The sequence below is a fragment of the Xenopus laevis genome, chromosome 3S (genome assembly GCF_017654675.1).
Source record: "Xenopus laevis strain J_2021 chromosome 3S, Xenopus_laevis_v10.1, whole genome shotgun sequence".
NCBI classification, from domain to species: Eukaryota; Metazoa; Chordata; class Amphibia; order Anura; family Pipidae; genus Xenopus; species Xenopus laevis.
The window spans coordinates 76,127,910-76,142,528 of NC_054376.1; the positions used below are offsets into that span (position 1 = coordinate 76,127,910).

At 36.0% G+C, this 14,619-nt stretch overlaps 1 protein-coding gene across 2 annotated transcripts in view; it reads left to right on the top strand.

Moving 5' to 3' along the window:
- The window catches only part of LOC108712355 (chemokine-like protein TAFA-5), a 262,287-nt gene extending 251,055 nt beyond the window's left edge, over window positions 1-11,232 (top strand). For both annotated transcript variants that reach the window (XM_041588508.1, XM_041588509.1), the window contains one exon: window positions 8,712-11,232. Coding sequence is in view for 1 of the 2 variants with exons in the window: in XM_041588509.1 (XP_041444443.1) it covers window positions 8,712-8,720 (9 nt within the window). In the remaining variant the exon portion in view is untranslated. The remainder of the gene's footprint in view (window positions 1-8,711) is intronic.
- Window positions 11,233-14,619: the final 3,387 nt, after the last annotated feature.

The window sequence follows — 14,619 nt, forward strand, 5'->3', positions numbered from 1 at the left end:
TGATAGCCCTACTAGCTAAAGGCGATCTCCCACATACGACTATACATGGTGTTAAGGGAGAAGGTGGTGAAATGATTACTGACAGGTCACCACTAGTAAATAGATTCAGACAATACTATCAAAAGACCTATGCAGCACCCCCTTCACCCTCTACTGAACGCTTGACTTCCTACCTAAATAATATAGAATGCCCACACCTTAGCCAACACATGTAAAACTCTGACAGCTAAGCTCTGTACACTCTTCAATAAAACTTCACAAACCACCCCTCTCCCAGAATCATGCTACATGGCCCATATTGTAATAATATCTAAGGCAGGAAAAGCCCTGACTGTTGCGCCCCATTTCCCTACTACATTGTGATATTATGTAAAAGTACTCACAAACAGGGTCAAAAGGTTTATCGCAGAACTTGTACACCCAGACCAGACCGGGTCTATCCCAAATAAAGCCACAGATAAAGAATAGTGGTGTCACTTGATACCGCAAAGGCTTTCGACACAGTTTACTGGACCTATTTATGGGAGATAATGAACAGATTTGGGTTTAGGCAACAGTTTCAAGGCTGGGTATAGGCCTTATACCATAATCCTAAAACAAGAGTCCTCGTTAATGGCCTGCTTTCAGACATTGTACAATTTGAGAGAGGGACAAGACAGGGCTGTCCTCTCTCACCATTGCTATTCACCCTAGCCATAGAGCCCTTGGCAATGCAGATTAGAGAATCTCAGAGGTGGAGGGGCTTGCAGTTGGGGGAATTGTTGAGAAAGTATTTCTGTATGCTGATGATATGCTCCTCTATCTAGCCAATCCCCATAGGGGCCTAGAGGCAGCAATGAAATTAATAGAGGAATTTGTGGAATTCTCTGGTCTCCACATTAATCAGACCAAAATTGGTAATTTTCCCAATAAACCTGCTTCCTGCAGAGTCACCTCCACAAATGAGCTGCCCACAGGTGACACAGTCCTTTATATGATAATCCACTTAGACTACAAAAAATTTGAAGAACATAACTTTACCCCAATAGTCAAGGCTTTAATAGCCAGGACAGATGTCTGGCAACAGCTGCCAAGACAATTTCAAGGAGTGCTATAAGGTATTGTGATCTTTTGGAGCAAACATAACAACTTTTTCTGTAAGAAGTTTTACTACTGCACTGGTGCAAACTATTAAATTTGCAATCTTTCTTCTACTGTCGGAAGTGGTCACTAACTAGTTTCCAGGTTCACACAAGCTTATTAAATTCATGCAAAGGAAAATGTATTCATTTTGTTCTTTATAAATATGTATAATTATAAAACTGATATACACAGTTCTATAAATATACCCCTTGGTATGTACTGTATGATGAAGTTCTAATAATAGTAGCAGTAAGCAAGGACCCATGTGGATACTACACTACTGTATGTCTAAAATGGAACATTGGAAAATTTGGTTCATGAGCATTTGCAAATTTACCAAGTGCCCTGACGTTATTTATGTGCATGATATTTCTTTGCCTACTGCTTTTTGCGCAAACCATAATGACAGAATTAAGTTGTGTAGCTAAACCAGTAAATGGTTTACTTGGCAGACATTTGTCCTTATCACAGTATCTCTATAAAATTTGGCATCTTTCAACACAAACGTCAGTTTTTGATCAGGAAATCCACAGAGTGGAACCATATTATTAATGTAGGTCAAAGCTGAGTAACATTGTCAGAGCGCCCGAAAACATCATATACGAAAAATACCTGATCCAATTGTACAGTTGCTTTACATAAGCTGTAATAAGCATCTTTATGTTACAAAATATTTGTGCTTTACAGGCACAATATAATGTACACTCCAGGTAGTACAGGATTTTTTTTACATAAATAAATAAATATATTACATAGTCACATAAGGTAGAGAAATGGTGAGCTTAACCTTTGGTCAATCTCTTCTAACTTGACATGTTGTTACAGAAATAAAAGCCCAAGGGAAAAGCATGACTTATTTTTCTCTGAATAGGGAACTTTAAGACAGTTTTGTTGATGGTACATCATTTTTACTTATCACCTTGCAATTATGTTAGGTGTATTTATTCGCTGTATATTTCTGCTGCTCACTTTTGCTGTAAATTCCTCACTGAACCGAGTTAGTAGGAATAATAGTGACATTAACCTGTGTTTTATTTACAAGTGATAACATATTTGGTATCATTGTTGGTTCAGGGACCAGCAGAGCAAATTCATGAACCTCAGGGAGCTTGGCTGAATAATATCATGTCTTGACCAGGATGCAAGGTTTAGTTGAAGAGGGGATAGTGCTGAGCTGAGTTATCATAAATCATGACGAAGGCAGGGTGGATGGGGTTACCAGATATACTGTATCAGGGGAGAGCAGAGACATGCTATATGTTACGGTCACATAAGTCATGTATAAACTGAGAAAATGCTGAAACTCTTATAGTTCTAATATTTGGCAGTTACCTTTATCATCTACTCAAACGCTTCGGTCTGTTAATTATTAGCAGGATATCAGTAAACTTACCTTTACAGTAAGTATATGTGTTTCACAGGTAGAATTTGCTGCAGCTGCAATTTGCAATATTTCTCCAGCAATTTAACTGGTATTGGCTATTTCATCTTCTATATATTTTTGCTGAATAAAGACATGTATGTGTTAATATGTCAGTATAGTAACTTTAATTGCATTATTCTGCGGGTGGGACTAACACTGGTAAATCTGGAGACATGGAAAATAGTGTTATATGCCTATCAGGGCTTTGTCCAAACCCATTACAGATCCATACTTTGTGTAGCAGCGGAAAACTATAACCCCCAAACAATTTAGGTCGCTATAAAAATAAGTTGTCTTTCCATAATTTGGTTCTCCATACCTTAAGTCTACTAAAACCAAATTTAAATATTAATTAAACTCACTAGGATTGTTTTGCCACCAATAAGGATGAATTATATTCTTAAGTGGTATAAAGTAAAATGTATTGTTGTATTATTACAGAGAAAAATTATTTTTAAAAATGAAAAAATGTGAACAATTTGATTAAAATGGCATGTATGGAAGATGACCTTCCTATAATTCAGAACTTTCTGGATAATGGATTGCCAGATAAGGATCCCATACCTGTGATATACTTTTTTTTTAGTAGTATGTGCCATTGGATAATCCTAAACAGAAAATTGCCTTTTTAAGAACTGAGGGCTGCCTTCTGGGATCCAGCAATTCATGATGCACACAAATAAACTAAACATGTTCGGTCACATGAGCCATTTAAGAAAAAAAGTTCTGTCTTTAACTTCCACACTTCTGTTACAGTTAGAGCTGCAGTAGGGAGCACACAAACCATCACACAATAGTGACGCACAAGGAAAAAAGTTAAAGTGCAATTTAAATTTAAAGTGTAATGTAAATTTATTGATTTACATTCCAGATTCTTAATAATAGATTAAAAGATTCTTTAATAGGTCACTTAATATGATATAAACTACTCTGTTGCTTGGGAGCATAGTTTTCCATTAATGCACTTGTTCCTGTGCTTTTCTAACATGCTCCTGTTAAAATTTTGAAAGGGAGTTTGCAATGATCTTTAGAATTAATCTGGCAGTGATTGATATTGCATAAATGTCAGTCTGTCTGAATTGTCCCTTGTTAGGCAATGACATAAAAGTCTAATAGTGTGATCACACAGAAATTCCATCAATAACAATTCAAATATCAGTTGTGCGAAGGAAACTTTCAGAGCCTAAGGTATCATTTCAATTACTGCAGGCTCACCCTTCATCAAGAATTTAAAACATAATAAGCCAGCCCTAACCCTCTGCAAAATCTGTAGGGTGCAAAATCTGTTTATTACTTAGATTCCCAGTGTACAGACAAGCAAGAATCCATTGTACAGGGGGAGTTATCTGTGGACTATTAATTGAATTCTGTACCTCAGAAGAGCTATTGCTTTTTAGCTCAAGAAATACCAAAAGTCATATGTTATGTCAGGGCAGTATTGCTCTGGCATCATACCTTATACCTCTCACAAAAAGACCCTTGATTGTATATCCCACAGGGGCTGTGGAAAGGTGACATCCATATCTGCCTTCTGAGACAATTTGGAGTCACACTTTTTGGGCAAGGAAGCTGGGCTAGTCAGTTCTTTTTGATCTGTTGATCAAGGAAAGGAGCTGTGAACCTGGAACTGCAGGGGGGTAGTTATGAGAAAATATATAGATTATAGAAAAGGATCCATATCTCCTCTGTCATAGGATTCACATCCTTATAACTCATGCATTGGTTAGGAGGAGGTCACATGCTTCCTAATAATACCAAACAGGGCTAGCCTATACCTATCGGTTAGAAGGGATGGTTCCTGGGGGGCTGGAACATGAGACAACCCTCATGTTTGGTATCATTCTGATCGCCCACATATGGATCACAGCATGCCCATATTTTCACTACAATATTGGGTGCTGGCAAGTACTAATATTATATTGAGGAATCTGGCCTGAAAATTACAACCCCCTGCAGGGGGTCGTAAATGACATGTTCCTGGGCATGTCTACTTCATGCATGAGATAATGAGGAGACTGTCATGCAAGGATGCTCCATATCCATGGATTGTAAGCCCAGTGTTTCCTAACTCTTGCTTCAGAGGACACAACAAGAAATTCCTAAAATTGGTTAAGTACCTAGGGTTTTCTTAGAGGCCCATTTATCAAAGGTCGAATTTCAATTTCATGTGAATTTTTTTTAATTAGACTATATACAATTCGACTGGGAGATTATTTAACTTCTAGTCCCATAAATTACCAGTAGGGTTGGGCGAATTTGACCCGTTTTGTTTTGTCAAAAATTCGCCCCTTGCAAAATGACGCGCAAAGCCATACAAGTCTATGGGCATCATTTCTGCGACGAAGTAAGGCGAAAAAAATTCTCCCATCCCTAAACCAGTTCACTGAGAAGCACCTAATAAAGAGCTGCTCAAAGGCTGCTGCTTAGAGAAGGGAGTGGTTTGCTTTAAGGTAAATATGAGCTCTCAACAAATTGCCCTGTTTATAAAGGAAAGGGGAGGTGAGTTTGCTGAGCATAACCCAACTTTTAAATTAATGCTTTATAATGGCAAATATAGGAAAATATGGATTTTTTTAATTTAAAACAATAGGCAGAATGTAATTTCAACACAATATGCTAATTTTTAGCAAAGGTGTTTTTAGGCACAGTATACTGTATACTGTCCCTTTAACAGCCATGATTTAGAATAGACAATATTGAACAAATAATATAGAATTATTTTAAATGAGAGCATGTTTTTTTTGTGTGTTTAACTGTATTGCGCTTTCTATCTGACTGTTCATCATTTAGAAGAAAAAACGTGTGACCATACTTTTCACAATACCCTTATTATGGAAGAATACAGCCTGTCTTTAATGTATTACTCTATTCAGTTCATTGCTACTGCATTGTTAACCTCAGAAAGCCAGTTCTGATGTTTTATTGCAAACTTCAGCAGACCTGCCTGTCAGTCATGTGCCTGCTCGGCTTGGCCTCGGCACTGCTCTATTTTCTAATTAGGATAAGAAAAATAGCTGTTTATATATATTTGCCTATTAATGTGACATCGGCCTGGCAATCATATATTGTGAAGTAGCTTTTGAAGCATGCAATATCAATTGCTTAGATAACCTCCAAAGTCAGCAACATCAGACCCAGTTATTAATATTACGTACATTAATGTGTATACTGGCTAATGCATTTTTTAGTAATGTCTATTCTAGCATTCTTTCTGTTCTGATGGCTTTTTTTTCTTCTCTGCATTTTCAGCATAAAAAATTTTCAGTTTTATATTCAAGGAATGTAGGGTAATAAATTCAAGCAAGGTATAGGCTAAATAAAATTAACGTATACAAAGTTTCCAGCTGATATATTTTGTGTAATACTTTGTAGATATTTTTCACACCTCTTATTAATTTCAGGAAAATGAACCAATTAAATGCCATTTTATAATTTTCATTGCCATTTTTTTCTAGGTCAAGCTTGTGGTCAGACTGTAGCTGGTATCTGAAATCTATTTCAGTTTATGTAAACTTAGGAAATATGTGTCTTCAGGCCATAGCAATGATTTCCTTTAAAGCTGCTGACTATTGAGCTTTGATGCACTTCTGAGATTATTCCACCTGCCTTCTAACTGGTTTCGTAATTAACTATATTTATAGGCAAACTTATATTTTAGCAGGTCTTTAAACCAAAGTTGTATTCATTAAGGATCTGTGAGATTTGCCTTCATTTTACTTTATAGGACAAATTAATAACTTATTTATTACGGTTTTGAACCAAAATCGCTGGTTATGCAGATTTTTTAAAGTACTTGCAAGCTGAGAGGCTGTTTTATGTTACCAATCAAATGAAAATTATACAATAAATATTATATCACTATTATTTATTGATGCCTATTGATATCTGTCTAAGAATAATTATACAGATTTTTTAGCATCCAAAAGAGGATTTTGCCATTCATTTAATGCCATTCATGAATCTTAAATAGTTATATCTTTAGAATACAATATTCACTATGCTCTTTTATAAATAATTGATTTAATTTTTCATATAATTCATATTGTTTGTTTCATATCAAAAGTATTTTTGGGGCTAATTTATTACAGAGCAAGCTTCTAGGAGGAAAATTTCTGCATTTCGCTGCCGAAAAGTGTTCCACAACAGCTACATTTTCCTTTGCAACTCCCTGCACCTGATCATAAATTGTTCCAGAACAGCTGCATTTATTTCCTTTCAACTCCCTGAACCTGGCCATAAACTGTTCCACAACAGCTGCATTTTCCCTTGCAACTCCCTGCACCTGATCATAAATTGTCCCAGAACAGCTGTATTTAGTCCCTTGCAACTCCCTGCACCTAAACATAAATTGTTCAAGAACAGTTGCATTTAACTTGCAACTCCCTGCACCTGATCTTAAATTGTTCCATAACAGCCGCATTTATTTCCTTGCAACTCCCTGCACCTGGCCATAAACTGTTCCACAACAGTTGCATTTTCCCTTGCAACTCCCTGCACCTGATCGTAAATTGCTCCAGACAGCTGCATTTTCATCTTGCAATTCCCTGCACCTGATCATAAATTGTTACAGAGCAGCTGCATGTATTCTCTTTTTTACTCCCTCTGCCTGATCATAAATTGTCCCAGAACAACTGTATTTAGGCCCTTGCAATTCCCTGCACCTAAACATAAATTGTTCCAGAACAGCTGCATTTACCTTGCAACTCCCTGCACCTGATCTTAAATTGTTCCATAACAGCTACATTTATTTCCTTGCAACTCCCTGCACCTAACCATAAACTGTTCCACAACAGCTGCATTTCCCCTTGCAACTCCCTGCACCTGATCTTAAATGGTTCCATAACAGCTGCATTTATTTCCTTGCAACTCCCTGCACCTGACCATAAACTGTTCCACAACAGCTGCATTTCCCCTTGCAACTCCCTGCACCTGATCATAAATTGTTCCAGACAGCTGCATTTTCATCTTGCAACTCCCTGCACCTGATCATAAATTGTTACTGAACAGCTGCATGTATTCCCTTGCAACTTCCTCTGCCTGATCATAAACCGTTCCACAACAGCTGCATTTTTCCTTTGCTACTCCCAGTACCTGGCCATAAATTGTCCCAGAACTGCTGCATTTATTTCCTTGCAACTCCCTGCACCTGATCATAAATAGTTTTAGAACTGCTTAATTTATTCCATTGCAACTCCCTGCACCTGATCATATATCAATATGCAGGAAAACAAACCTACAACTGCTGTTCTGGAATATCATAACAGTAAATACTAATGTAAACATTTGCATAACTTTTATAATTTAATATAGGCAGGGAGTCGCATAGTGTATAACTGTATGTTGGACTATAAATTATGTCCAATTGTGCATGTACATTTGTGAATAATGCCTATTTGATGTGGAACACAGGAGCATAATGTTGTACTTTAAATAAAGGAAAATATTACTATTACATTACTATTACAGTTGGTATTAACCTTCATGTCTGTTGCTTTATGTTGAGCATTTAAGGTATATTGTTATAAGTGAATGATCAGGCAGCAGCATAAAACAGCTATGTGCAGGCTGGGAACACACAGAAGGTGGAAGGGGTTTTGGTGCTACAGCTGCAGAATTCAGCCTGTCAGTCAGTGCTATGACCACTTCCTGTGGGAGATTGAAGAGACACTCCTTCTCCGTATTTCAGCCTAGCTTCTGACCTGTAAAGATCTCTCTGCAGCTCTGATATAATGACAGTTTTTCTTTCTGCATAATTACATTTTGAGGAAGGATGAGTAATATATCTGAATATGAAGGTTATATAAAATGTCTCCGTTAAGATATTAAACTAGACTTATTTACTAGTAATTTGGGTTGGGATATAGAAAAAGCTAAATAAACAAATGTATTTTTGACAAAGCAAAAACACAAATATTGTCATCTTATTGTATTGTCTATATTGTATCTTCCAAAATATGTCTGCTATTCCATTGAAAGCTGTATAACCACTGGGTCTTATCTGCATGATATTTGGCAAGCATGGTCAGCATCAGGATGAGTAATGTTTAGTTCATTATAGGCTCCTTTGAGATCTGAACATACTTACTAAAGGTTGCATTTAACAGAGAACAATAGAAACTTAAAATAAAAATATTGACTTACATTGTGTGTTTGTATTGATCTACAGGTCTCCTGACAAATGCAACATCAAAGCCCTGCAGAAGCCGTTCAAGCTTTTGAGATCGACGTACTTTAGACAATTTCACTGCTGTGGATCATCATTGTATGCCATCTACTCTGTCTGTGCATCCAGTATCTCATTAAAGACAGCATAATTTCCCAAAATATTGAGCAAAACTTTGTCCTCCCTTGTTTAGGATTATGAGAGTGAAGAATACTGTGTGCTGACATGAGATATGACCGGGCATTAGCAATACCGCTCATGGTTAACATTTCATCTAAACTAGATGTTGCAAACTTCTTTGAATTTTAATATTCTACCAAACAGAAGAGTATTCGCCCCAATCAGCCTTAGAAAGAAGACTGTTTTGTCTACAGGAGGACTAAAGTGCAAAAGAGATTGTCTTGGACTTGTCGAATTGCTTTTATTTTCTAATATGTTGGATATAAATACAATAGACCAAAGAGCAAAGCATATGTTAAAAAGGACAAAACCCAAAACTGGGGCAAGGGGTAAAGGTTTAACATGAATGCGTACATGTGATTTCAAAGGACATGTTTTCTCAGCAGTTACAATGCTGGAAGTTTACATTCCAGTGGACAACTTTATGGACAACTGCAGCAAAGCATATGCAGAAAATAGCTCTTCAAAAGTACATCTCTGGAACTTAATGGAGCATGGAGAATAAAAACAGCCTATGTTTTAAAACAAATGTCACAACACAGAAACTGTCTTAATGATATCTTTATTCATCTGTATTAGAATGACATTGCCATACTAAAACTCATTTTAAGTTTTAACCAGTAAAATACACCTCTTCTACAAATCCATTTTGATAGTAGAAATTGGATAAAAAAAAGGTATTTGCAAAAGAGCATGTTTGGCCATTTGTGGCCACATTCTATACACCATTTAGCACCAGAAGGCAAATTAAAGAGAAAAAAGTAACACTTGTTTGACAGAAATCATTAAATGTATTTTGAAAAAAGCCTAAAGTTATATATTTAACAGTTTTTATATGTTGTATATTTGTAGAAAATCCTATTTACCAATTAACGTGGTAACTCTGCAATCCAAGTGTCAGAGTTGAATTGTGTTTATTACTTCAGTTGTCTCTGAAGCCACTAGTGTAGTTTGCTTTCTTCCATTGGGACGTTTTGGATGTAAAGCATGAGCAGAGATAACTCTGTAGAAAAAGCAAAGAATAATGTTTATATAAATGCATTCAACATTGCACTCTTGGAAGACATTTTTATTTTCTCTTTGTGTATTGTTATAGTTTGAAACATCTCCATGTTGCTTTTTCACATGAAATTACTTTCAGCCCTTTTGATAAATGCACACAGGATAATATATATATATATATATATATATATATATATATATATATATATATATATATATATATATATATAATTATGTACTGACATAATATGAAATCCTATTACTTAAGAGAGATATATTGACAAAACCGTATATATATATATATATATATATATATATCGCTAAATTATGAGAATCATTCAAATGAAAAGAATTAAAACAATGAGTACTATGGTAGATATCACCTATTCATTGTACAAGATTTACCTCATTTTTAGAAATCTATTTTTTTATTCTTCAGTTTCATGAAGTAAGCAATTAAATTAAATTTGGTGTGTGAATTAAGAACACATGGTATCAAACATAATCCCTGTTGTACTATTCAGGAATACCAATGTGGTACAAATTAGTGTACTGTCTTCCTGGCAGATTTATATATATTTTTCTTAATTCTCTCATAGAAAACTATTATACATAACCCCTTTCATTTATTTAGCATGTTTTTAGATTTGCTTATTAAAATACTTATTTACATCTACACTGAGATGTGTAAGGCTTAAAGAAAGGACAATTGCAGTTTCTGGTTAATACAACAAGAAAATATACAACACGTTTTCAAAATACAAAGCCTGAGTGACCTGTAGTTCATTTCCGATCATTTTCATTTAGAGTTGCTGTTATAATTGTTAACCATTTTCATGCAATTAAATCTATTTTTACATAATTCCCTTTTGTTCCTTTGCATTTGGCCAGTAATAGCTAATATTTGATTTGCTGGATACCGCTTCAGTAATCACTTCTCTAAACAAAAAAGACATGCAATAAATTATTTAAGTCCATCTAGTTATTCAATTCTGACTCTATGTTTTGGCTTACTGATTAACCCCTTTGCCTCAAAGTAGTAAAATATTATGGTATAGAAAACACAGCAGTAGCGGAACAACTTTTTTTTAAAAAAAAGACACTATCCACCCTTTCTTGCAAAGTTGGGTGATGCTTTATAAATGTGTGTGCTTGTTGGATGGTAATCTAAAATCCTTAGTAGTAGACTCAACCTGCGATGAAGGGGTTAATCTATATAAAATGAGCAAGCTATTTCTATTTTCTGCACTCAGAAAGTTAAAGGTGTTCCATTTTATTGCTTTAAAGTATTCTCTGTTGTGTTGGTATAGCTAAATTATAAAATAAAGACAAGTCCTTTTTTATTGGGCCTTTTCTTCACGAAAGTAATGGCGGTTATGATATGATGATAGATTTGTTTCAATAAATGGGTCTTTGTAAAAAAAAAAAAAAATCAAGAAAAATACAAGTTTTTTTTCTCTAAAAAATTGTGTTTTCTCCTTTAAAACGCCAACCAGAAAAGATTGGACTTAATAAATAACCCCCTAAATGTCATTTGTACATGGTGCTACAAGCTGCAGATTCCAGTGATCTTCAGGTTTAATATGGTGCTACTAGTGCACGCACATCACATATTATCAGCTCTGGATATCACGTGTATAAAAAATATATACTGTTAGGGGCAGATTTATCAAGGGTCGAATTTCTAAGTACAAAAAACTTAGAAATTCGACCATCAAATTAAAAAACTTTGAATTCGAATATCGAATTCAAAGTTTTTTCAACAAATTTGGCAATCCTGCGGTCGAATAAAAATTGTTCGATCGAAAGATTAAATCGTTCGAATCGAACAATTCAAACGATTTTTAGCGATCGATCAAAGGATTTCTATTCGACCATAAAAAACTTAGAAAAGTGCTCTGGAAGGTCCCCATGGGCTAACATTGCACTTCAGTAGCTTTAATTTGGCTAAGTATGAAGTCGAAGTTTATTTTGAAGAGACAGTACTTCGATTATCGAATGGTCGAATAGTCAAATGATTTTTACTTCGAATCGTTCGAATCGAAGTCGAATGGTTGAATATAGCCTATTTGATGGTCGAATTACCCAAAAATTTACTTTGACATTCGAACTTTTTGAAATTCTAACCATTCACTCAAGCTTACTAAATCTGCCCCTTTATGTTGCTTGGGAAAAAACATCTACATTTTAGCCATTTTAGGTGATTTACAAAAATACTCAGCAATGCATTCATCTTGATGACTTGAGTTGTGATAAATTTAATCAGCTGTTTCATAGCAACTCCTACAAATCCTGTTTCAACCATTATACTATACAGTAAGTACTACAAGGGATATACAGGAATGGCACAGTGTATTGACAGTCACTCAGCTTTCATCTAAGGCCATTGTGTAAGAACCCCTGGTGGTCTAGTGGGGCAGTGGGGATGGCCGCCGCGTTCACATCGGGGAATGGCCCGCTGCCTGGGTCCTCCTGTCCCCGCTGCCAAACGGAGCTTCCAGGTTCGCTCAGTACTTGCCAATTTCCTTGAGTGCGCTGCATGATGTTGTCAGTGAGGCTTGGACAGGCAGGGTCAATACCAGGTGAGCAATGCAGTACCAATACGGATAGCAGAAGCAAGGTCTGGGTCACAGGCCAGGGTCCAAACCAGTTTGGTGGTGAGGTACACAATCAGAATCCAATGAATAGTCAAAACCAGGCAGAGTTCAGATTCAGGCAGCAAACAGACATAATACTTAGAAATAGCACCCAGGAACTAGAAAAGACCTATTACATTGGGCAACATGGGACCTTTGCCCTTTAAATATTTGAATTTCACACCATTCGTGATGACGTCACATGACACTCTCATGGAAATTGGCAAATTTACACGAGCGTCACGTGAACCCGGGAGCAGCAACAGGAGGAACCAGGCGGCGGGTGTCCCCACTGCGAGCGCAGCGGGCTTCCTCGCTGCCCCACTAGACCACCAGGTTATTTACTAAAACCCTAATTTTTCTGGTCAGGGTTTAAAGGGTAAAACTAATTTTTGTAGAAAAAAAAAACAACTCAAATTTTTCAAGATTTGTTATACCCTGAGACTGCTAAAAGGCCGAATCCAAAAATAGTCCATCTCAAACCTGTCAAGGTCATGTAGAAGTCAATAGTAGATGTCCCTTTTACAATTGGAAGAAATCCTGATTTGTGCTGGGTTTTGTACGATATGAATAATTTGTGGTTTTTGGGTGAAATAATTCAGAGTTTTCAGGTATAATTCAAGATTTTTCACAATTTATCAAGTTTTTTCTGCACCAAATTTCTCAAATAATTTTATTGATAAATAAGGTAAAATTGTGTTGGGAGTTTGGTCGAATTTGTTTTAATAATATAATGAGAACATTTTAAATTTTAGAAAACAACCTCCTTTATGTGATATCTATCGAATTACGGTTACCATACCCACATTCTGCTTCTCAGATATCCAGCGGGTATCCATGAGAGACACAATTCCAAATGCAACTGACAGGTCCAGGTTGGTGGAAGTATTGAATAAGAAGCATAAAACATCATCAGAGCACAGAAGTTTATAAAATAAAATAGTACATGGGAAACTTTATCAAACGGTGGCACATGAACAGCAATCACAGCACACAAACACAGAAAGTGCATAGTTTTGCATTCTGATTTGTGTATTTACATATGTTGTTTGCACTATTTATTAATTGGTATTTAGATTCTGGTACCAGGTAAAGTTTTTTGCACCGTGTTAGCCCATTGAGAAAGTTATAGGGAAGAGCTTTTGATATGAAACATAACAAAATGGTTTAAAGGTGATACCTTTATTGGCTAACCAAGATGATAATCACAGCAAGCTTTCAGAACATTGCAGTTCTTTCTTCAAAGCTGATTACCTGATTCAAAGCTATTAAAGGTAATCAGCTTTGAAGAAGGAACTGCAATGTTCTGAAAGCTTGCTGTGATTATCATCTTGGTTAGCCAATAAAGGTATCACCTTTACACCACTTTTGTTATGTTTCATATCAAAAGCTCTTCCCTATATTTATATTCTATGGCACTATTCTGTGCTTATTGTAATTTTGATGGTGCCTCTGCTATAATGCACATCACACCTGTAAAAAATTGTGAAGGAGTTACCCTATGAAAACCAATTTGCGATTAAGGTAGGTTCATTCTTTTATTGATAATGCAGTAAGTAAAGTTTTACAGTATATGCTAAACAAGGAAATTATCACCTTACTAATGTTGAGAGAATATTGGGTGCCCGATATGTAAATCTGGCCCTACAGTCTACACAAGGAACATCTGGGATCATAGGAAAATGGTTCCTTGTTTGTATCCTTTAAGGCCAAAAGAACATTATGTTATTGCTTGGGCTGCCTTAATAGACTTGAATGGCTCAGATACACTTAGGGGCCCATTTTTTTGGGTACTTTGACCATCGAATAGGCCAAATTCGACTTTGATTCGAATTGTTTCCAGTTAGTGATTAGCAGTTAGTAACCAATCAGAGACTTGAGGGGGGCACATGGGTCATACCTGTTTGTTTTTGAATCTGAGCTGCATGCCAAGGATCAATTGAAAACTCCCTGAACAGATATGTCCTATGTCACAGTTAGAGAGCTGCACAGCATATCTATTTACCCAGTTTTTATTTTTACACTGAACTGTTCCTTTAAAAGACTGGAATTGTTATTGGAAAGCTTTTATCAAAGTACTTGTACACAAAACA